At 48.4% G+C, this 22,178-nt stretch overlaps 1 protein-coding gene across 1 annotated transcript in view; it reads left to right on the top strand.

The window, feature by feature from the left end:
* Positions 1-1,194: 1,194 nt before the first annotated feature.
* ZNF777 (zinc finger protein 777) overlaps positions 1,195-22,178 on the top strand; it is a 30,617-nt gene continuing 9,633 nt past the window's right edge. The window contains exons 1-4 of the mRNA XM_066262542.1: positions 1,195-1,846; positions 6,020-6,871; positions 9,451-9,577; positions 12,011-12,124. Of these exons, the coding sequence (XP_066118639.1) occupies positions 1,742-1,846; positions 6,020-6,871; positions 9,451-9,577; positions 12,011-12,124 (1,198 nt within the window). The 5' untranslated portion in view covers positions 1,195-1,741. The remainder of the gene's footprint in view (positions 1,847-6,019; positions 6,872-9,450; positions 9,578-12,010; positions 12,125-22,178) is intronic.

The following is a 22,178-nucleotide window of genomic DNA, read 5'->3' as shown; positions in this document are numbered from 1 at the left end:
ATATAGTGGTTAAGATGAATGAACCAGACATGCTTGTTTAAAAATGCCTTGTATCTCCAAAACATAATGACAAATGGAAAAAAAAAATTCCAACAGGATATGGACTGGATTGCATCACTCACACAAAATTGTAAAATACTCAAACCAGTGGAATGCAGTGTTTACTGAGAGAGGGTAGGAAAGGCAGCAAGACAAGTGGGAAGTCTGACCTCTGGGAAGGGAAGGGAAGGGAAGGGAAAAGACTGGGTAGAACTGGCCTTATTTTCTATTTTTAAAGAGAGATCTGAGCCAACAGTGCACAGTGTCCTGCTCCTGTTGCCTTCCATGCAGCTCTACCCCTGACCTCTCTGGGGTTCTCATTAGGTGAACAAATATATTCTTCTCCCCTACCCCCCTTTAAGTTAGTTCCAGTTGGATTTTTGTTACTTGTAACCAGGAGGCCTGCCTATACTTTTTCTTTTCTTTCTTCTTTTTCTTTTAAATTTCATTATCAGTACATGCCACCTTGTAGGTAGATATTCCATAATATGTGAGTGAACCTGTCCAGGTGAAGGAGTCGCCAACTCCAAACTTGACAGTGGCTTTGGGGGGAGGGGTGTCTCTCATTGGTAGAGCATTCACACAGGGGACCTACATTGCAGCTTAGGGTAAACAAGTCACTTCCCATTCGGCCTCAGTTTCCTCTCAAATGACGGGTCTGGCCCCTGCTGACCCCAGCCCTCTATGATTCTCGTTCTTCTGTCCTTTTAGGTCACAAACAACACTCGGGCATTTCACAAAAGCACCCAACCCCCTGGCTACCCCTTGGAACCACAGCCCGCTTCCCTGGAACCCGGGCTGCACAGAGCTGGTCACATGAACTGGGGCTGTCTTTGGTGTGACGGGTTTCTTAGATCCCTTTGTGAGCGCAGGTTTGAAAGGGTTCTGGGTTTGAGAGGAGCAGGGGATCTGGCGGGGGAAGGCTGTCGGAGCCAATCAAGCCGCCTCCAGACCCCACCACGTCGCCCCGCTGCGCGCTCGCATTTCTTCGCGGTGCTCCCGCCTCCCCGTCTCGCCCTAGGGTGCCGGGCGGGCGCGGACCCCAGGTGAGAGGCCCGGGGGGCCCGGGGGTGGAAGGCCCGGGCGGTTCGGCCCGGGCTGCACGACGGGCTGGCCCGGGGCTCAGGGCGTGTCCGTCGCCGCCTGGCTGCTCGCTCCACACTGTTTGCTCCTACCGGCTGTAGATGGAGCTGTCTGGGTTCCTGCAGCCTCCGACGAGCCTCGGAGTGTTTCTCTTTAAACGGCCCGAGAGGGACATGCCTCCCAGGATGCAGTTTGTATCAACATGGCAGCTGCGGTGCAGCTCCCCTGCTGAAGCGGCGCCGGGACGGCAGCGCAGCTCGCAGCCGGGGCCGGGGCCGGAGCCGGGGTCGCAGCCGCGGCCGCAGAGGGGCCGCGCGCGGGCCGGGGGCTGGTGCTGAGGGCCGGGGCCCAGCTCGCGGCCGGGGCGCAGCCGGCCGGGCCGCCCGCCGCCACTGCCGCGCGCCCCGCTCCGACGCCGCCGCCGGGCTCGGCCGCTCCGTCTCCGCCCGCCCCGCGCTCCCGGAGCAGACCGGGCCCGACGGCCGCGCGAGCCCGGGCAGGGGAGGCCGGGCGGGCGGGCGGGCGGCGCCTGCGGAGAGGCCGGGGCCGGCCTGCGTGGGGCCGCGCGGCGGCGGCGGCAGCGGCGGCGGCTCGGGGCCGGGCCGGACAGCGCAGGGCCATGGCCGAGGCGGTGAGGGCGGCCCGCGCGCGCACGGACGCGCGGACTCGGGGCCCTGGGGACGGCCTGCGCGTCCCGGGCTCGGCGGCCCGGCCTGGGGTCTCGGTAAGGAACAGAAGCGCTGCGACGTTGGGGACGGGGGGGGGGGGAGGGACGCGCGCCCCTGAGCAGGAGGGGGGGCTGCGGGACGAGCGCGGGGCCGAGGCGCCGTCCGCCGTCCGGGCGAGGCTGCGGGGACGCGCCGGGCCAGGCACGCACGCGGACCGGCGGTAGGCGACGGGGCGGCGCGCCTCGCTCCCCACGGAGCCGGCGCTGCGTCCGTCGGGGTGGTCGCCGCACGTTTTCCGCAGAGCTCGGCCCCGCGGAGCCTCCCGCCGCCGGCGCGCGGCGCTGACGCGGCTCTCCCCATTTCGCAGAGCGGAGACACTGAGGCGCAGACACCTGGCGGCGACCTGCCCCGCCTGCCCCAAGGTCACGTAGCGAGTCGTCCGTGGCTCGGTGCCCGCGTCCCCAGAAACGCCAGCCTCCCGCGCTGCGGCCTGGACGGGGTGGGGGCGGCTGTGGCGGCGGCCTCCCTGGGGGACGGGCCTGGGCCGGGTGCGCGGTGGACGCGGCCCGTCGGGGTGGGGGAGGGGTGGCGGCCGGTGGCGGCCGGGGAGGTGGGGGCCCGGCGCTGGGGAGCAGGTGACCCTCGGGCTTGGCGCCTTGGCCTCCAGCCTCTGCGTGGGGAGGGCCCCAGGACGTACTTATGGCGTCTAGACGGATGGGAACTGGGGAACGGGCTCCCAAGGGCTCAGGGACTTTTGTGTCTCTTCAGTGGGCCATTGAAAAAAAATCTGTGTGAAAATGTCCGCCGTAGAGCTCCTCTCGGAGATGCAGCGGTCGTTCTGGGAGCACTGCTGCATGGGGGTCAGTGCCTCTGAGCCTCAGTTTCCTGTTGTGCCCAGGAAGTGGTCCGGATAGATGGCTTTCTACAGAGCCTATCAGTTCTTTAATAATAGTATTTTTTATTATTATCATTATAGTGAAACTCTTAGGAAAATAGAATAAAGTGGAGATTTTAAAATGTTTAACCTCCAGGCTTAGGTCTGCAGGGCTCTATATAATTCTGGGTGTACCACACTGGGTCATCCATGAAAATGGCACAGCTTTCTTTATAAATCAAATATGCATGGTTATGTATTTTTCTGCTAATGTGGCATGAATCTTGAAGACCCCATTCACTTACCGGCTGTCAGGTAGGGAGATGCAGTGAAATCTTGTAAAATACAGTTCAGAAGAAATCTATTCCCCCTCACAACAGTTGGAGAATATAGCTTATTAATCTTAAATGTAATATTTACATCCTTCTCTTGCGCCACTTCTCTCTGCTGAGGGTGGTGAGAAAACCATTAGGAAATGATAGCAAGGGGATTTTATTTGGGGGCAGGGGAGGGGACATGCTCCTGTGGCCCCTCATCCCTCCATAGTCCTCCAAATCCGGAAATGGAGAGAGACAGCCTAATAATAGCCAGCCAAGAAATGGTATTTTCCCTTGAGCTCTGATTAGACTAGTTTGTAACCATGTCTTATTCTCCTGGCTTTATTTACTGTACTGGAGCTTGTTTTCATTGTTTCGGATAAACCCCTGAATTACTCAGGGAGACTAACTTGGCCCCAGGGGATTTTTCACTTCTTGCTATGAGTTGTAGGCAAATACCCTAATCCCCTCTAAGGATGGGGCCATAATGTGCCTATTATGTTGCATTATGCTAGTAGTCACTTTCCCTATGTCTGGGGTTCCCATCCCAGGGGGGGCCATCCAATCTTGCCCTCACCTGTGAAGAGTTGGGAGGTGGCTTTGTTGTTGAGTCTTCAGGTTTAGGGGTCCACGAACCCCTTGTACATGTTTGCAGAATTTTGTATATGTATGTGCCTGTGTGTGTGTTTAATATTTTATTTATTGGTTTTACTGGGGGTGAAGGGGTGGGGGCAAGAAGTATCAACTCATAGTTGCTTCACTTTAGCTGTTCATTGCTTACTTGTTGCATGCCTGTATGAGCTTTAACTGGGCAAGCCCAGGGCCTTGAACTGGTGACCTCAGCGTTCCAGGTCGACGCTGTTTCCATTGTGCCACCACAGGCCAGGCCCCATGTGCACTTTTTTGAGCAAGAGAATCCATAACTTTCATTGGGTTTTTAAAGGGATTCCAGACCCCAGCTTTAAATGGAAATATCTTTTCAGGCAGGGCCCTCCACCTCCCCCACAATAGAACCTCCCACAGATCTTTGTTTAACCTCCAAGCATCTCAGTTTTAGAGGTAAAAAGAATTCAGCGCACCAACCAGCTGCCTCAGTTGATATATGAGGCCAGGAGGTGACCCACACTGAGCTGAAATTGGGGCGCAGGAGCCAGACCACTTTTGTGGCCTTGTGCAGTTCCTTAGCCTCTCCTGCCTCAGTGTGTATGTGCTGTGTGTGGATAATAATTCTAGTAGTTCCGTTTCGTTGGGTTTCATGAAGAGTAAATGAAATAACCCTTTAAAATGTTTAACACTGTTAGTGGCATACATGCTGAAGAATTGTTAGCTATCTCCTCACTGGCCAGCTGTAGAGCTGTCGGACCATGCTACCGCCACATTGTTTTGCCTGGAAAAAGGTCTTAAATCTTTTATCTTTGGCTTAAAAATGTAATGGTAGTGGCTTAATGAGTAGACCACAAGTTAATGAATAAACGAAGAAGAGAAAGAAGATAATAGAAATGTAAATAGGTCTAGATCGTCTTTGGTAAAAGACTGACGGAACTTCATTATTTACCCTAATAATTTTTTTCTCATAACTCTATAGTTTATATATTATTCATTCTTTCATCAGCCATTTATTGAGCACATACTATGTATCAGATGACACATGGGATATGTTCATTTTCAAATGAAGAAAATGGGAATTTCAGTTCCTTGAAAGATCACTAGAACATGATGCGTAGTAATTGGCATTGAGTAAAATCTGCAGGAAGCCTATGAGGAAGTGGGCGAACATTGTCATGGAAGAGACTCTGTTCAGTTCCAATTAATGCTGTTGCTTGGTTGGATAGGTAAATACAGAACTCGTCATGCAGATGTTGGCCTTCACATCCCTGATGACAAAAGAATTCTCTGAACATGGATGTGTCAAGGTGGGGAACAGGGAGAGGAGTGTGACTAATTGAAATCCCCAAAGGAGTCAGTCTTTGTTTTGGTTCTGGTCCCTTTCAGCGTTGACACGAGTCACAGAAATGGCAAATGTCATCTCTGCTTCTAGCCCTTCGAGGCCTTTTTCCTCACTTGCCACCGCACAAACCATAGGGAGGAACCCAGACCATGCAGTACACCATCTGTCAGGGGACCTCCCGGGGAGTCAGTGAATTGCCATGCCGTGCCTGTCCCAGGGTCTGTCCTCTCTGTGCTTAGAGCCAATGCCAGCTTGGAATGCCCAGACGACCATTTGGCTGCTCCAGTAGGGACTGGGTCCATAGAATATGTGTCAAAGCCAGCCCACACCATAAAGCTCTTTGAGGGGAATTTTATTGATAAGTCAACAGTTTAGCTTTTATCAAAAAGTTGTGGAATTTAAGATCAGTGTGTGTCTTCACTATTGGATAAAGTGAGAGAAAGAAGTCATGGGCACTGTGAATGCCTGGTAATGCAAATCGAAGAAGTTGGGCCACATGACTTACCTGTGAGGTAGGTCTGTGGGTAGCACCAGCCTCCCCCACCCCATCCTCTTCCACTTGTCTGGGGATAGGAACCATGCCTGGCATTGACAATATTCTGCTTGTGGCTCTTCAGAGTTCTCTTTTATTTAATGCTTGAACAACTCAGTGAAGGATCAGGGTATGCCAGATGGCTGTCCTTATTTCATGGATGAGAATGCTGAGAACAGAGGGTTCGAGTGACCGGGCCAGGGCGACACAGGCAGCAATAGGTGTGGACAGGCCTGAGAACCAAGTGTTCTAATTCACAGTCAGCACCCTTTCTCCTCTCTGACGCTACGACTCCTAGGATGGTGCCCATGCAGAGAATATTGTAGAAAAGGAATGGGCTCCATAAAGGGCAGAAGGCAGCATCACTGTATATCTTTTATCTGTTGTTAATAATGCTTTGGTAGTTGATGTCTGAATGAATGCTTGGCTCTCAAGAAAAGATGACTGTCCCCAGAACACATTGCTACCAATACCCTTTTCATGTGGGTGCTTATCTTTGGCGTTTATTTTGCCGGTTGGAGACTGTGGCCCTCACTCCTGCCCTTCTCTTGAACACAGGTCCAGCAGCTGGACATGGAGACCCAGCGCTCATCGCCTCTGTCATTTCCCAGTGTCCTGCAGGAAGAAACTCCACGGCAAGCCCCCGCTGGACTCTCCCAAGAAGCTCTGTTCCAGTCCCGTGTTCTTCCCCCCAAAGAAGTTCCTTCTTTGTCTCCCTCTGGTCCCCGGCAAGGCTCCTTGCCCCTCACTCCCAAGCAAGAGACCTCCAGCAGGATGCCGCACAACCTCCAGAAGGGACCCTCACTCCTGTACTCGGCCACCTCTGAGCAAGAGACGCAGCTCCAGGGCCCCCTGCCTTCCCAGGAAGAGACCCAGTATCCACCCCCAGCTGCTGCCGATCAAGAATTCTCACTTCTCTCTCACTCCACTCACCACCAGGAAGCCCCACTCCACTCCCCTGAAGTTCCCGAGAAGGACCCCCTCAGCCTCTCCCCCACAGTCTCTGAAGCCGACATGGACCCCCTGCTCCAGAGCCCAGTTTCCCAAAAGGAGACCTCCTTCCACGTCTCTTCTGAGGCCCAGAAGGACGCGCCACTCCCGATGGCGGAGATCACCCGCTTGGCCATGTGGGCTGCCGTCCAAGCGGTAGAGAGGAAACTGGAGGCCCAGGCCATGCGGCTGCTGACACTGGAGGGACGGACAGGGACAAACGAAAAAAAGATAGCTGACTGTGAGAAGACGGCCGTGGAGTTTGCGAACCATCTGGAGAGCAAGTGGGTCGTGCTGGGGACCCTGCTGCAGGAGTACGGGCTGCTGCAGAGGCGGCTGGAGAACATGGAGAACCTGCTGAAAAACAGAAATTTCTGGATCCTGCGGCTGCCCCCCGGCAGCAACGGCGAAGTTCCCAAGGTAACCCTGTCCCAACTGGGGCTCCCAAGGAATGATCTGAATTAGAATGTGTTTTAGGAATTTAGTTAAATAGAAAAGAAAGGAGGAAAGCGATGGTTGAGAAGGAAAAAAAAAAACATAACGATATCTGGCTGCCAACATGGATGTGCCACAGTCAAACTCTTCCTCATGTTGATAAGAGCATAGGTTAATAGATGAGGAGAAGGCCCTAGCGCTAGCGCTCGGGGATTTCGAAGGCCGTTCAGTCTGTGATGTCTGAGAGGACAAGAAAGCAGGCCGAAGGTCCAGTGATAGGTACTGAGGCTTTATTTCCCTGCGAGTGTGAGTTAGCGGCTCACGCCTGGGGGAGGGAGACTGCAGAGAAGTATTAGGAGGCTCTGTCAGGCTCAATGTTTTTGTTTTGTTTTTTTTAAATACTTTATTTATTGGTTTTACAGAGACAGGAGAGAAAGGGGAGCATGGAATGGGAAGTATCAACTCATAGTTGCTTCATGTTAGTTGTTCATTGCTTGCTGTTGTATGTGCCTTGACCAGGGAAGCCCAGGGTTTGTTTGTTTTTTTCCTTTCTTTTTTTTTTTTTCTCCTGTATTCCTCTGAAGCTGGAAACGGGGAGAGACAGTCAGACAGACTCCCGCATGCACCCGACCGGGATCCACCCGGCACGCCCACCAGGGGTGAGGCTCTGCCCACCAGGGGGCGATGCTCTGCCCCTCCGGGGCGTCGCTCCATCGCAACCAGAGCCACTCTAGCGCCTGGGGCAGAGGCCAAGGAGCCATCCCCAGTGCCTGGGCCATCTCTGCTCCAATGGAGCCTCGGCTGCGGGAGGGGAAGAGAGACAGAGAGGAAGGAGAGGGGGAGGGGTGGAGAAGCAGATGGGCGCCTCTCCTGTGCGCCCTGGCCAGGAATCGAACCCGGGACCTCTGCATGCCAGGCCGACGCTCCACCACTGAGCCAACCGGCCAGGGCCAAGCCCAGGGTTTTGAACTGGCAACCTTGGCATTCAAGGCCGAAGGTTTATCCACTGCACCACCACCACAGGCCAGGCGGGGCTCAATGTTTTTATCAGTTGCCTTATGAACCATGTTAATGCCAGTTAAAATGTGATCTCAAGAGGGACCCTAAAACAAACTAGAGAACATTGGGTTTTAATATGATTTTCCCGAAGAGTCTATAAGAATCTGCACTGTGGACCAGATTTCTTTCTTTCGTGCCTCTGCACCTTTTCCCAGCCTTTAGAAAAGAACTTGGACTGTGTTCTCTAGGCCAGCCCTTGTCCAATTTTATTGTGTACATGAGTCCCCTGAGGAGCTTACTAAAGGCAGAATCTGATGTAGTGGGTCTAGAGCAGGGGTCCCTACGGCCCGCAGGCCACATGCGGCCCCCTGAGGCCATTTATCCGGCCCCCGCCACACTTCTGGAAGGGTACCTCTTTCATTGGTGGTCAGTGAGAGGAGCATAGTTCCCATTGAAATATTGGTCAGTTTGTTGATTTAAATTTACTTGTTCTTTATTTTAAATATTGTATTTGTTCCCGTTTTGTTTTTTTACTTTAAAATAAGATGTGCAGCCTGACCTGTGGTGGCGCAGTGGATAAAGCATCGACCTGGAATGCTGAGGTCGCCGGTTCGAAACCCTGGGCTTGCCTGGTCAAGGCACATATGGGAGTTGATGCTTCCAGCTCCTCCCCCCTTCTCTCTCTCTCTCTTTCTCTCTCTCTCTCCCTCTCTCTCTCCTCTCTAAAATGAATAAATAAATAAAAAAAAAATTAAAAAAAAAAATAAGATGTGCAGTGTGCATAGGAATTTGTTCATAGTTTTTTTTTTTATAGTCTGGCCCTCCAACGGTCTGAGAGACAGTGAACTGGCCCCCTGTGTAAAAAGTTTGGGGACCCCTGGTCTGGAGCCTGTGTTTCTAGCAAATTCCCTGGTTGCGCTCTTTCTGCTGGTCTGCACACCATGCTTTACCGCAGCGAGGATTATCCTGCTAGAAAGGAGGAGGACCAGGCAAGACAAGGTCCTTACTCTGTGGAGTTGGTTAGGACCAGGGTCCCCAAACTACAGCCCCGCGGGCCACATGCGGCCCCCTGAGGCCACTTATCCAACCCCAGCCGCACTTCTGGAAGGGGCACCTCTTTCATTGGTGGTCAGTGAGAGGAGCATAGTTCCCATTGAAATACTGGTCAGTTTGTTGATTTAAATTTACTTGTTCTTTATTTTAAATATTGTATTTGTTCCCGTTTTGGTTTTTTTTACTTTAAAAAAAGATATGTGCAATGTGCATAGGGATTTGTTCATAGTTTTTTTTATAGTCTGGCCCTCCAATGGTCTGAGGGACAGTGAACTGGCCCCCTGTGTAAAAAGTTTGGGGATCCTTGGTTAGGACAATGGCCTAAGCCTGGCCAGACTCCTTAGTGACACCCCACGACTGTGCTTTTGGGCCTTGCCTACCTGGTCCTAAGGAGAGGTATTTGAGCCAGGCCAGGGCAGGTAAAGGGCCATTTGTTTCGTTGGGACTTGGCAGGCAAGGGCCTGTGACAGCCCTCCTGTGGGTCCCAGCTGAGCTTATTGTGTTCCCTCCAGGTCCCTGTCACGTTCGATGACGTCGCCGTCCATTTCTCAGAGCAGGAGTGGGGGAACCTGTCCGAGTGGCAGAAGGAGCTGTACAAGAACGTGATGAGGGGCAACTACGAGTCTCTGGTTTCCATGGGTAAGGAGAGGGCTTCCCTTGTCGGGGCAGCCTTGACACTGGCTCAAGGTTCACTTGGAACTGTTGGGGTTTCTGAACTCCGGTCCTATGGAGAGTTGAGAGCAAGGGAAACCGAATGTTTGAGAACACCACAGGTTAGAAGAACGCTCTCATATACTGACACACATCGGTGCAGGACCGCTTGTGAAGGGAGGCACCGCTCCATGGAGAAGCCACTGGTCCAAGGGGAGAAGGCGGACTCAGATATCAGGATCTCTGCCTTTATATTATTTTCTCTGTGGACATATTTATACATATTTAAGTTAGTTTGTCCAGCACACTATGAAGCAAGTGTGAAGCACTTGACAAGAATTCTATTTGATAATCATTCCTCTAAATTAGGGAGCTAGGACAGGGGTGGGCACTCCTGTTTCACTGTTGAGGTAACAAACCGAACAGTATCATCTGTTGAGGGCCACATCCCCTAGTTTCCTGTTCCTTCTTGTGTAGAGAGGACGCTGTGACCCAGAGACATCCCAGGTCCCCACCAGGAGGTCACAGTGTCACTAAGATCTCTCTTACCCCAAAGTCTCTTGATTATTTCTGTCTTCATTAAATAGGAGTATTGAAGGATGAAAACCTGGGAAAACTATACTTTTATATGTATCCTTTTTCTCTGATGTGGTGAACTCTTTGGGCACACACAAAAAAGTTTAAAAGTTATTAAATACACTGTTGTATAGAAATGTTGATTCTTGCTTGAATGTTAATTTTATACACACATGTATCTCTTCATAGGGATAACTTTTTATATTTTTTATTTTTTCTTTCCTTTTCTTTCTTTCTTTCTTTTTTTTTGTATTTCTCTGAAGCCGGAAACGGGGAGAGACAGTCAGACAGACTCCCGCATGCGCCCAACCGGGATCCACCCAGCACGCCCACCAGGGGGCGGTGCTCTGCCCACCAGGGGGCGATGCTCTGCCCCTCTGGGGCGTTGCTCCATTGCGACCAGAGCCAGTCTAGCGCCTGGGGCAGAGGCCGAGGAGCCATCCCCAGCACCCGGGCCATCTTTGCTCCAGTGGAGCCTCGGCTGCGGGAGGGGAAGAGAGAGACAGAGAGGAAGGAGAGGGGGAGGGGTGGAGAAGTAGATGGGCGCTTCTCCTGTGTGCCCTGGCTGGGAATCGAACCCGGGACCTCTGCACGCCAGGCCGACGCTCCACCACTGAGCCAACTTGCCAGGGCCTTTTCTTTTCTTTTTGAAGTACATGCATAATTGTGGAAAGTTACCAATTTAGATTTATATAATACAGAGCAGCCCTTGTCCCCCAGAGGCAACCACCATGAACCTGTTGGCCTGTGTGGTTTCTCATATTTTTTGTATGTATACATGCTAACATACACATGATGCTTGCACTTGTGCACACGCAGTTTGTACTTTGCACCAACAGGATAGTTCCCTTATTTTGCCTAACGGTGGGTCTCAGGCAGTTTTCCATGTTGAACCACTGGGCATTTAACCAACAGCAGCTGGAGTCTGTCTTCTGACTGTTGCAGCATTGCCATAAACACCTCTGTGTGTCTGTGCACTTAGGTGATTATTTTAGCTGACGGATTCCCAGAAGTGGGTTTTTGGAGTAGAGGGTGCACATTTACAATAATATCACAGCCATTGCTGTGGCGCCCCCCAGAGGCCGTGTATGTTTATGCAGTGGTGTGTAACAAGGCCTTTTCCCTACACCCTGGCCCCAACTGATGTTCTTCAATTTTAAATAGATGAGTAAACTATGACACCTTGTTATGATTAGTGAACTTGTTTATCTTTTCTTGTGTTTATTGGCCACTTGCATTTCTTCTATGAATTGCGTATTCTTATCTTTGCTTTTTTTAGTAATTGTAGAGACTGTTTATGTGTAATTATGAATATTCACTCTTTGCCTTACATATGACAAATGTGTGCATGTAATAATGTTTCCTCCAAATTTCTTCACCCTTTAACTTTATTTCCAAAGAACTTTAAACGTTTTGAATGTAAGGAAATCTGTCAGTATTTTGTGTTATGACGTGTAGGTTTGATCAGGATTAATTTTGTACTTTATAAAAATTTTAAATGTCTGGTGCCTTTGTCATGAAAACCCTGAGCAACAGGGAGCGACAGGTGACGAAAGGGCCAGTTTGCATTGGTAGCAGCCAGCGCCCCACCACTGGTCCCTGCATGGGAGGATATAGTGCGTGGTTAACACACACATTCGTGTGCACACGCACACATGCATGCACACACACACAGTGGGTCCAAGGAAAAGGGCTAGAGATGTGGCTCCCTTTTTTTCCAACATTGTCAGCCGCCATCAGGGGAGCTAGCTGTTCCTGGTGTCACACTCGCCCAGGTGTGACACCTTTGCAGCATCCGGTGCGACCTCGCCCCATAGTGTGTTTTCTTTCCTTCCTTCTGCCCAGACTATGCAATTTCCAAGCCAGACCTCATGTCCCAGATGGAGCGCGGGGAGAGGCCAACCATGCAGGAGCAGGAAGACTCGGAGGAGGGCGAGCCGCCTGCAGACCCCAGTGCTGGTGAGTGGCTTCCGGGCAGCCTGCAGCTCAGCCCTCTAGATCTCTCAGCGTTATAATCCAGGGTGGGCCCTGGACGGATGTGTCAGCCCGCGTGTGCAAGAAGGTGGTCTATCTGCAGGTGCTGGGACTCCACTGATAAATAGGTCTGCTGTTGGGTTCCTTGTCTCAGTGAGTTCTGAGTGTCACCTCACTCTGCAGGTAACAAAACAATTGAACGGAAGATAATCACTTGTCAGATTGCTTGTGCATGCATGCTGGAGCTGCTGGAGTAGGGCCACGTCTGGGTCCTACCACCGGTCAGTAGGTTAGGGACAGATGTAGACTATACCTGAAACGCCCTCCAGTGTGCAGGACAGTATCTATCTAGATGAGGTGTGAGGTGGAGGCAGCAGAGAGGCGGCAGGTAGGACTGGCTCAGGTGCTGGCTCAAGCATCTGGTGATTTGAATCCCAGCTTGTCTGCTAACTACAGTGTGACTTCAGTTACTCGGCCTCTTTTGGAGGCTTCCTTTTTCTTATCGATTAAAATAGGACTAGTCCTAATATCGAAGGCCTGGTGTGGTGACGAGCTCGTAGCGATGACTAGCTGTGGTCATCCTGCATGGAGTGTTGTCCCTTCCACACCGGCCATTCAGTAGCCTGGACACTTAAGCTGCAGTGCTGTCAGGGTGTGTAGTCTGTTTCGGGAGCTCATAGTTGGGACTTGCCTTTGGACTTGTATTCCTTACCTCTGACAAAGGTCTTCAGTGGAAGGAGATCCTTGTCCTTTGTAGCCAGGCGTCATTAGTGATCGTGGAGGTGGGATAACCCCACCGGGGCCAACAGTCAAGTCTTGTGATGAGGAAACGTCACTGATTCTGGGACCTACAAACTGGCTCCAAAGATGAACCGTATGGAGCGATGTCAGCCCCATGGACTGAGAGCAAAGGGAACTTAGGAAAGAGACAGAACCCAGTGGGACAGTGAATGTGGTATATTTCAAAGGGATTTGGTGCATTACTCTCTGGAGATTTAAATCAAAAGAAGAGGCAGACCCTGACTTTGTCTGGCAGACAAGAAAAGACAGATTGGAGAGTAGATGAGACGGCGGGGGGGGGGGGGGTGTTGTGGCAAACGTGGTGTGGCAAAGATCACAAAGAGTGATCTTTGGTTTGGAGGAAAGTAAGTCTGTATCTGAAAGGTTTGAGTGGTCACATCCAAACACTGGGGCTGCATGGGAATAGGGAATTTCAGAGAAGAAGTGAGGAAGAAGGCTGGCAAGGGGAAAAATGACAATATGGGATAGGTGACTCGTGGTTGAAATCCTAAAATCCAGCCTAATGTCTCAGTGTGGCTTTGAGGTCCAGGTGCTGCTCTCGTAGCATCTGTTTGGGAGGGCTGGAATGAGGCTACCGGTCCCCCTCCTCTGTCCCCTTGTCACACTCTCAGTGCCGATGGGCCTCCCACAGATGGGGGCCGAAATTGAAAAGCAAATAACCCCCACCCACTGGGTTGGTTTGTTCTGGCACACACACACACACGTCCACAGCCAGAGCTTCCGATTGGAGTGGTGGTCTCCCAGAGGCTGCCTTGTGTGCTGGAATGTGCCATTTGTCCCCCTGACCATCTCCAGCCACTTGGAGCCTGAGTCGAGAGGGAGACAGAGGACATGGGAACTGCTGCTCCAGGGCTGCCCTTGAACTCGTACCTGTGCATGAACCAAGGGCCCTGGCCTCTGGAGAGTGGCCATTCTAGGATCTGCAGTCACCGGAGCCCCAAACATGCCCATGGCAACCCATCTGTCTGTGAGTCTTCTCCCTTATGAGGGCAGCTGCAAATCAACCTTGAGCCAGAGCCCCCACTGGTGTGATGCCAAGTGGGGGGACAGTCTAGCAAACTAAGAATGTTCATAGTATTTTTTTTTTTTTGTATTTTTTTGAAGTGAGAAGCAGAGAAGCAGGGAGGTAGAGAGACAGGCTCCTACATGTGCCCTACCGGGATCCACCCGGCATGCCAACTAGGGGGTGATGCTCTGCCATCTGGGCTGTTGCTCTGTGGCCACTGGAGCCATTCTAGCACCTGAGGCAGAGGCCATGGAGCCATCCTCAGCGCCTGGGCCAGCTTTGCTCCAATGGCGCCTTGGCTGCGGGAGGAGAAGAGAGAGAAAGAGGAAGGAGAGGGGGAGGGTGGAGAAGCAGATGGTCGCCTCTCCTGTGTGCCCTGGCTGAGAATCGAACCCGGGACTTCCACATGCTGGGCTGATGCTCTATTGCTGAGCCAACTGGCCAGAGCTTGTGGATAGTATTTCTATCGTTGTTTGCTTAAGGTAGGGATTTCTAAAGTCCATTGGAAATGTTTATAGGAAAGTTAATAAGGTAGAATTGGAAAATGTCAATATGCTATGAAGTCAATGATATAAAGAAAAGAGAAAAAAAATTGAGTGCAGCCATACCAAAATCATATTTCTCAGTGCTTTGCATAATTTTCTGATGTGAGCATGTATTACTTCTTATCTAAAATAATTGTTTAAAAGGAAAAAAAAAGAGCAATGCATGAAGAATGACTTAGATTTGATGATGGCAGATTGAGCCTGTATTATTCCATTCCCCCCAAATCTTTCTAAAATAAGAGTGAAGGGACTTTCGAAAGAATGGACAAGGAGACTGCAGCCACCAGATGGCGGGAGCCTGAAAGCAAGTGGCTGGACGATGACGGATTAAGGAAGTGGCATCCACCCCTGGGCCGGGGGCCGGGGGACTGAGCGGAAATCCGACGTGCTCCCCACCCACCCCACCCATGCTCAGCGCTCAGCAGCTAGTGCCAGAGATGCTGCTTATCTTTAGAAATGGGGTAAAGGTGAGGCTGAAACAGAGGATTCATGGAACATCTTTTAAAGAAACCTTTAAAGGCACGGCCCCCTCCACAGTCTCCCCCAACCCAACCCTGGCATCAGCCTCTCCTGGCCCTAGTAGAGGGCCAAGACTTATTCTCTGGAGAAGGTGAACAGGAAGATCTGTGGATGTGGGCACCAGGCACAATGAGAGTGGGGTACCCTGTTAAGAAGAAGGGAATAAGTGAGAGTTGACATATAGATACTGAGATCTGCAGCCTTCTTCCCTGACTTGACTCCCAAAATGACATCCAGGATTAAAGCCCCAGGGCAGGATACTGTAAGAGTTTTAATCAGGAGAGTTTTGGGACCAGCTAAGTTATTTCCCCATGAAATGACCCTAAGGAATCATCCTACTGGGAGATGCATGGATGGCAATGCACCGAACTTTCGATGCTCTTCTGACGGTACCACTTTAATGTAAATGGACAGTCAAGAACTGCAAGACATTCAGGAAAGGCCTCTGATATACAAAGATAAAAAAAAAAAAAAAAAAAAAAAAGGTAAAAAAATAAATAAATTTGAGCCTAACCAGGCAGTGGCACAGTGGATAGAGTGTTGGACTGGGACGCAGAGGACCCAGGTTTGAAATCCCAAGGTCTCTGGCTTGAGCGCGGGCTCACCAGCTTGAACATGGAGCCGTTGGCTTGAGCATGGGATCATGGACATGAGCCCATGGTCACTGGCTTGAGCCCAAAGGTGTCTGACTTGAAGCCCAAGGTCGCTGGCTTGAGCAAGGGGTCACTCATTCTGCTGTAGCACCTGGTAAAGGCGCATATAAGAAAGCAATCAATGAACAACTAAAGAGCCACAACAAAGAATTGATGCTTCTCATCTCCTTCCCTTCCTGCCTATCTGTCCCTATCTATCCCTCTGACTCTCTGTCTCTGTCAAATTAATTAAATATAATAATAGAAACTGTAAGCTCAGTAGCAGTGTTAAAAGATAACACTGAGCACACATCTCAAAAAATAAAGCAAAAGGGCAAAAAAGAAACCAGAGAAACAATAATAAAATTAAAGGATGGAAGTCCAATGTCCAGAAGATGAGACTATCAGGGGAAAAAAGAATAGCAATACCAGGAAGTAGGGAATTAGCAACAAAATAATTCAAAAAAAATGTTCAGCTATGCCTGAAACAAACACTATATGTCAACAATGTTTGGAAAACAAAAATAATAAAAGTAAAAAATAAAATTTACACTAAACAAATAAAAAATTCCCAGCACCAAAGACATGGTTTTCTGTATTGAAAGCAACCACCAACCGTCCAGGATGATGGATGGAAATAGGCCCACCCTGCAGCTACCACAGCAAGAAATCTCAGAGCCGCTGAGGACAAGGGAGGTTCGGCAAGCTTCTGGAGAGAAAAATATGGTCTACACAGAGGAACAAAAATTAGAATGGCTTCGGACTTTCTAAGCAGTATTGGAAGCTCCACATCAGCAGGGCAGTGCCTTTAAAAATTCTCGTAACTTTTAAAATTGGAAAATATCATCCAACTATTCTAGAACGTGATGGACCCAGCCAGACTAATTAAATACAGGATGCAGCAAAAGTAGGTTTACCGTGGTGAGCACACAAACAGAGTTTATTCTTGTATCATTATGTATTCATTATTGCACTATTTTCCGTGCAAACAGTTGTAGACCTGCTTTTACCCCACCTTGTATGGGAGTGAAATCGAGATAGTTTGAGGTGTTCACCATCTTCCATGCCCCCGTTCTCAAAATGGGGAGGGAAACCCAGGAAGGGTGTTAGGAGCTCCGCACACGAGAGGTGAAGGGAATCCCAGGTGTTGTCGGAGCCCAAGAAGACAGCTGTGCACCTGGAGGCAACCAGACCAGACTGGAGCACCTGAGAAGGTTCCAGAAATTTTTTTCTTCCAGTAGATGAAATTGAGAAATACCTAATATGTCTGCATGTTTTGAGAGGAGAGCTACAGAGCAGGGTTTGAGGGAGAGTTCATAATAATTAATAGTAAGCCACGCAAAAGAAAAAATTACTAGCTCCAGGGAAAAGCAAAAAGCTTTACAGGCATAGAACAATGCTTATAATAAATGGCATTGTTTAATTTTAAATCATATTCACATAATTTACTCATGCCAATATTGATCCAGTCAGAATCACAAACCAAACTGCAAGGATTAGGGATTTGAAAGAAATACCGAATGGACACGGAAAAGCCTAGTCCGCATCTGTAGCTCTTGGAAGTCCATAGATTACACTTAAAACAGAAACTTCAAGGAGTAGCAACATAAGTATGTTACTTAGAACTACACACCTCACTGGGAGAGGGGAGGGGCACAAAGAAAACCAGTTAGAAGGTGACGGAAGACAATTGGACTTTGGGTGATGGGAATGCAGCATAATCAAATGTCAAAATAACCTGGAGATGTTTTCTTTGAACATATGTACCCTGATTTATCAATATCACCTCATTAAAATTAATTTTAAAAAAAGAACTACACACCTCACAAAAATTGGGGAATATTTTACAGCTTCATATTCATTTTGAAATATCCCCTAATTTTTGTGAGCGATATATATAGATGAACAAAAAAAAAACATCCAGAACTAGAAGTGGTTGCCTCTGGGAAGCCGGTCATAAGGGGTTGGGGGTGAGGAGAGCTCTTTAAAAAAAAGTTTGGAAGAACTATTCAGTCCTCTGGCCTGTGTACATGTGTAACTTTTAAAAAAGATTTAAAAAGCTAATATACCGAAATTTTTAAAAATCTAACAGGAAGTGCAACTACGAGAAGGTTGGAGAACTACTAGTCTGAGCTTTCATTTCTTTGCTTCTTGCGGGTAGAGAAAGTTAATGTGGCAACTCTACTTGTTCACTTTCTGATAAAATGTCACCTCAAAAAAGAAAAAAAATACAGAGAGTAAAAGCCCCACATAATTCTCCTGCAAGAGTCAAGTTTATTCCTTCCAATTTGTGTGCAGATAGTAACATGCACGGCCTTAATTTTATAAATACATACTCATTATTTAAAAAATCCAAACAGTGTAGAAGTATATTGTTTGGCAACTTGTTTGTTTCAATATTTCTTTGACATCTTTACATGTTAAAACATATAAATGCATCTTGCTTTTTTTTTTTTAAATAGCAGACTGTAGTATTCTGTGCATTGATTTAATCATTTATTTAAATAAACTCTCATCCTTGCACATTTAGAACATTTATAAGTTTCCGTGCCTTTATTAAAGGTCTTTTATAAGTACATCTTTGTGCACTTGTCTGAAAATTTAATAGACACAGGAAATAAATTAATAGATATTAGCAAATGCCCTTCAAAACAATTGTTCCAGCCCTGGCTGATTGGCTCAGTGGTAGAGCGTCAGCCTGGCGTGCAGGAGCCCCGGGTTCGATTCCCAGCCAGGGCACACAGGAGAAGCGCCCATCTGCTTCTCCACCCCTCCCCCTCTCCTTCCTCTCTGTCTCTCTCTTCCCCTCCCACAGCCAAGGCTCCACTGGAGCAGGTTGGCCGGGCGCTGGGGATGGCTCCGTGGCCTCTGCCTCAGGTACTAGAATGGCTCTGGTTGCAACAGAGCGATGCCCCAGATGGGCAGAGCATCACCCCCTGGTGTACGTGCCGGGTGGATCCCGGTTGGGCGCATGCAGGAGTCTGTCTGACTGCCTCCCCGTTTCCAACTTCAGAAAAATACAAAAAACCAACAACAAAACACAAAAAAACAATTGTTCCAATTTCTACACATTCATCTATGCATGGAACTACCTGCTTTCCCATATCCTTGGCAGTAGTAGTTATTATTTATCTTTTCACCTGTCAAAATGATGGGTAAAAAGGACAATAGTTTGGTATTTTCATTCAGTTTCTCTAGGGGTGGAGTATAGTTTTATACCTTTATAGATCGCTAGTATGTCTTATTTTATGAATTGCCTTCTGCTTATTGTTCTTTTGAACTATTCATCTTTATATTATTGATTTGTAAAAGCTTCTTAAAGGTTAACATAACTCTTTTATGTATGTGAACATGCTTCTGAGTTTATGCTTTACCTTTGTATAGTATTTGTGTGTGGTGTTGCTGTCAAACTTACCAGTAATTTTCTTTATGGTGTCTGGGTTTCACATCAAGCGTGGAAATACTTACTTGGTCCATTTTATTCAGTAAACCTTATGATCACAGATCTTACACCTAGAAGCTTTTCAGAACTCTATAAAAATATTTGAAACCTGGAATAAAATACTTTTTGTTCCAGAAAACAAAAATAAAATTGCAGAATATAAATTATTAAATGATTAACTGTCTACAAATATAATCTTACATCAGCTTCATTAATTATTAAATTCGGTGTTCACAAACATTTAATATTTTTGAAAACAAGTCATGGGACAGATATTTCCCATTTCACAAGAGTTCTTATGAAGAAATGTGATTACAGAGATTAAAAAGCAATCAGAACTTCAATTAAGTTTTCTATAGCCAAACAATATCAAGACAAAGCTATAAAGATTATTTCCAGAAAGTTATGGTTGGTGTGGGTTGGGCACATCAGATCTGTTTGGGTGACTGACCAGCCAGCCTCCAGAGGGAACATCTGAGGTCCTATGTCTTGGAATCTCCTATTCCTCGGCTCAAAGTTAGAAACAACTAACTTTGTTTATTGGGGAAACAACTGGCTTCCCTACTATCTAACAAATGGGAGGTGAAAATATGTAAATAGATGTTTCAAGAGAAAAAGAATTAACTGTCATAGAAAGGAATGGAAGAGTGCTTGGGGTTCAGAGAAGAGCACGCTGTGCTCAGCCGAGAGCATTGTGAGAAGCCTGGTGGTGTGGGGGACATTGGAGTGGGGTCTTGAAGTAGGAGCTGGTGTTGGAAAGCAGTGGTCTCCAAGCTGGGGTATTATCCATGCCCTTGACAGTGCAGAGTCCAAAAGAGACACAACAGATGGCATTGAAGGTTCAATTTCCAGGTCTTTCAGTCCATGTGTTCTCGTTCACAAAACCCATCAGTGAGGGTGCACAGCACATGAGGATCCTTGAAATGCTGGTCCTCATCCCCTATATTCCCCACAATTAAAAGAGAGAGAGCAGGCACCTCCCATCCATCCCTATATCATTACGGAATGTTTCTCTGAAGTATAGGAAGCCCTCTGGGTCACGGAACAAAGGGACAACCCCAGATATTGGGGTACATGACCAGAAATTCATCGCTCTGGGGCCTAGATGGTGAATTCTCTTACAAGTGAGATGTTTTTGCAGTACTTTGCTTTCAACAAAATTGAAAGAGAAACTGAGTTGTCAGCTAATGGGTCCTTAAAAACAGGTTTGTTTTTTTGTTTTGTTTTTTGGATTTTTTTTTGTATTTTCCTGAAGCTGGAAATGGGGAGAGACAGTCAGACAGACTCCCACATGCTCCCGACCGGGATCCACCTGGCATGCCCACCAGGGGGTGACGCTCTGCCCACCAGGGGGTGATGCTTTGCCCCTCCGGGGCGTCGCTCTGTTGCGACCAGAGCCACTCTAGCACCTGGGGCAGAGGCCAAGGAGCCATCCCCAGCGCCCGGGCCATCTTTGCTCCAGTGGAGCCTCGGCTGTGGGAGGGGAAGAGAGAGACAGAGAGGAAGGAGAAGGGGAGGGGTGGAGAAGCAGATGGGCACTTCTCCTGTGTGCCCTGGCCGGGAATCGAACCCGGGACTTCTACACGCCAGGCCGACGCTTTACCACTGAGCCAACCGGCCAGGGCCAAAAACAGTTTTTGATACATTCACCATGCGCTCTGGTACCGTTATAATTCAGAAGTCCAAAGAATGGAGTGATGACTCCATAGCAAAGCTCCTGCTAGCTAGGTACGTATCTGTGTAAATGAGCTTCCCAAGCTTGTATTAGATCAGGGGTAGTCAACCTTTTTATACCTACCACCCACTTTTGTATATCTGTTAGTAGTAAAATTTTCTAACCGCCCACCAGTTCCACAGTAATGGTGATTTATAAAGTAGGGAAGTAACTTTACTTTATAAAATTTATAAAGCAGAGTTACAGCAAGTTAAAGCATATAATAATAATTACCAAGTACTTTATGTAGGATTTTCACTAAGTTTGGCAGAATAAATCAACTTATAAAACAACTTACTATAGTTAAATCTATCTTTTTATTTATACTTTGGTTGCTCCGCTACCGCCCACCATGAAAGCTGGAACGCCCACTAGTGGGCAGTAGGGACTAGGTTGACTACCACTGCATTAGATAAATGAAAAACAGGAAGATTGGATTCGGAACTCTGTCTTGTTCAAACCATGAGAATATTCATTCTCAGGTAAGTGAACTAATTGGAGGAAAAACATCCTTATCCATCCTTGTAAGAGATACATTTCCAAGCAGGTTTTGTTTTTGTTCTTGTTTTCTATCTTGAATTTATCATTCTACAGTAGTAATAACTAAGGGGAACACACGCCCAGGAGGTCTACAGGGGGACTGAACACTTAGAGACCTGTGGTTGTTAGAAATGAAAGCAGAATTAATCTTGCAATTTAAATACACATTTCTGGCCCTGGCCGTTGGCTCAGTGGTAGAACGTTGGCCTGGTGTGCAGGAGTCCCAGGTTTGATTCCCGGCCAGGCACACAGGAGAAGAGCCCATCTGCTTCTCCACCCCTCCCCCTCTCCTTCCTCTCTGTCTCTCTCTTCCCTTCCCACAGCCAAGGCTCCATTGGAGCAAAGTTGGCCCAGGCACTGAGGATGGCTCTATGGCCTCTGCCTCAGGCGCTAGAGTGGCTCTGGTTGCCTCAGAGCGACGCCCCAGATGGACAGAGCATCACCCCCTGGTGGGCATGCCGGGTGGATCCTAGTCGGGCGCATGCGGGAGTCTGTCTGACTGCCTCCCGGTTTCCAACTTCAGAAAAATACAAAAAAACAAAAATAAATAAATAAATACACATTTTTGTGGCTGAGTGGTAGTTGAAGTGATCAGTAAAAGGCTTCTAAGCATGAAAATATGTTCTATGAGGATAAAATTCTGTGGGCAAAGTGGGAATGGAAGTACACATGCAAGGTGGAAAGGAATGGTATAAAAAAATTCAACTATCAAAGAAGATCTAGTAAATAATGGTGGGTTTTTAATTGGTAGGGTTCTTAGATTCCATTGGCGACATTAAAGGGTGATGGAAGAGTTTATTTTAAAATATCAGTATTTACAGTACTCCGGAAATGACATCT

Source organism: Saccopteryx bilineata, chromosome 2 (assembly GCF_036850765.1).
Source record: "Saccopteryx bilineata isolate mSacBil1 chromosome 2, mSacBil1_pri_phased_curated, whole genome shotgun sequence".
Lineage (NCBI taxonomy): Eukaryota > Metazoa > Chordata > Mammalia > Chiroptera > Emballonuridae > Saccopteryx > Saccopteryx bilineata.
Note: the sequence above shows the minus strand (reverse complement) of the source record. Positions and strands in the feature narration are given on the sequence as shown.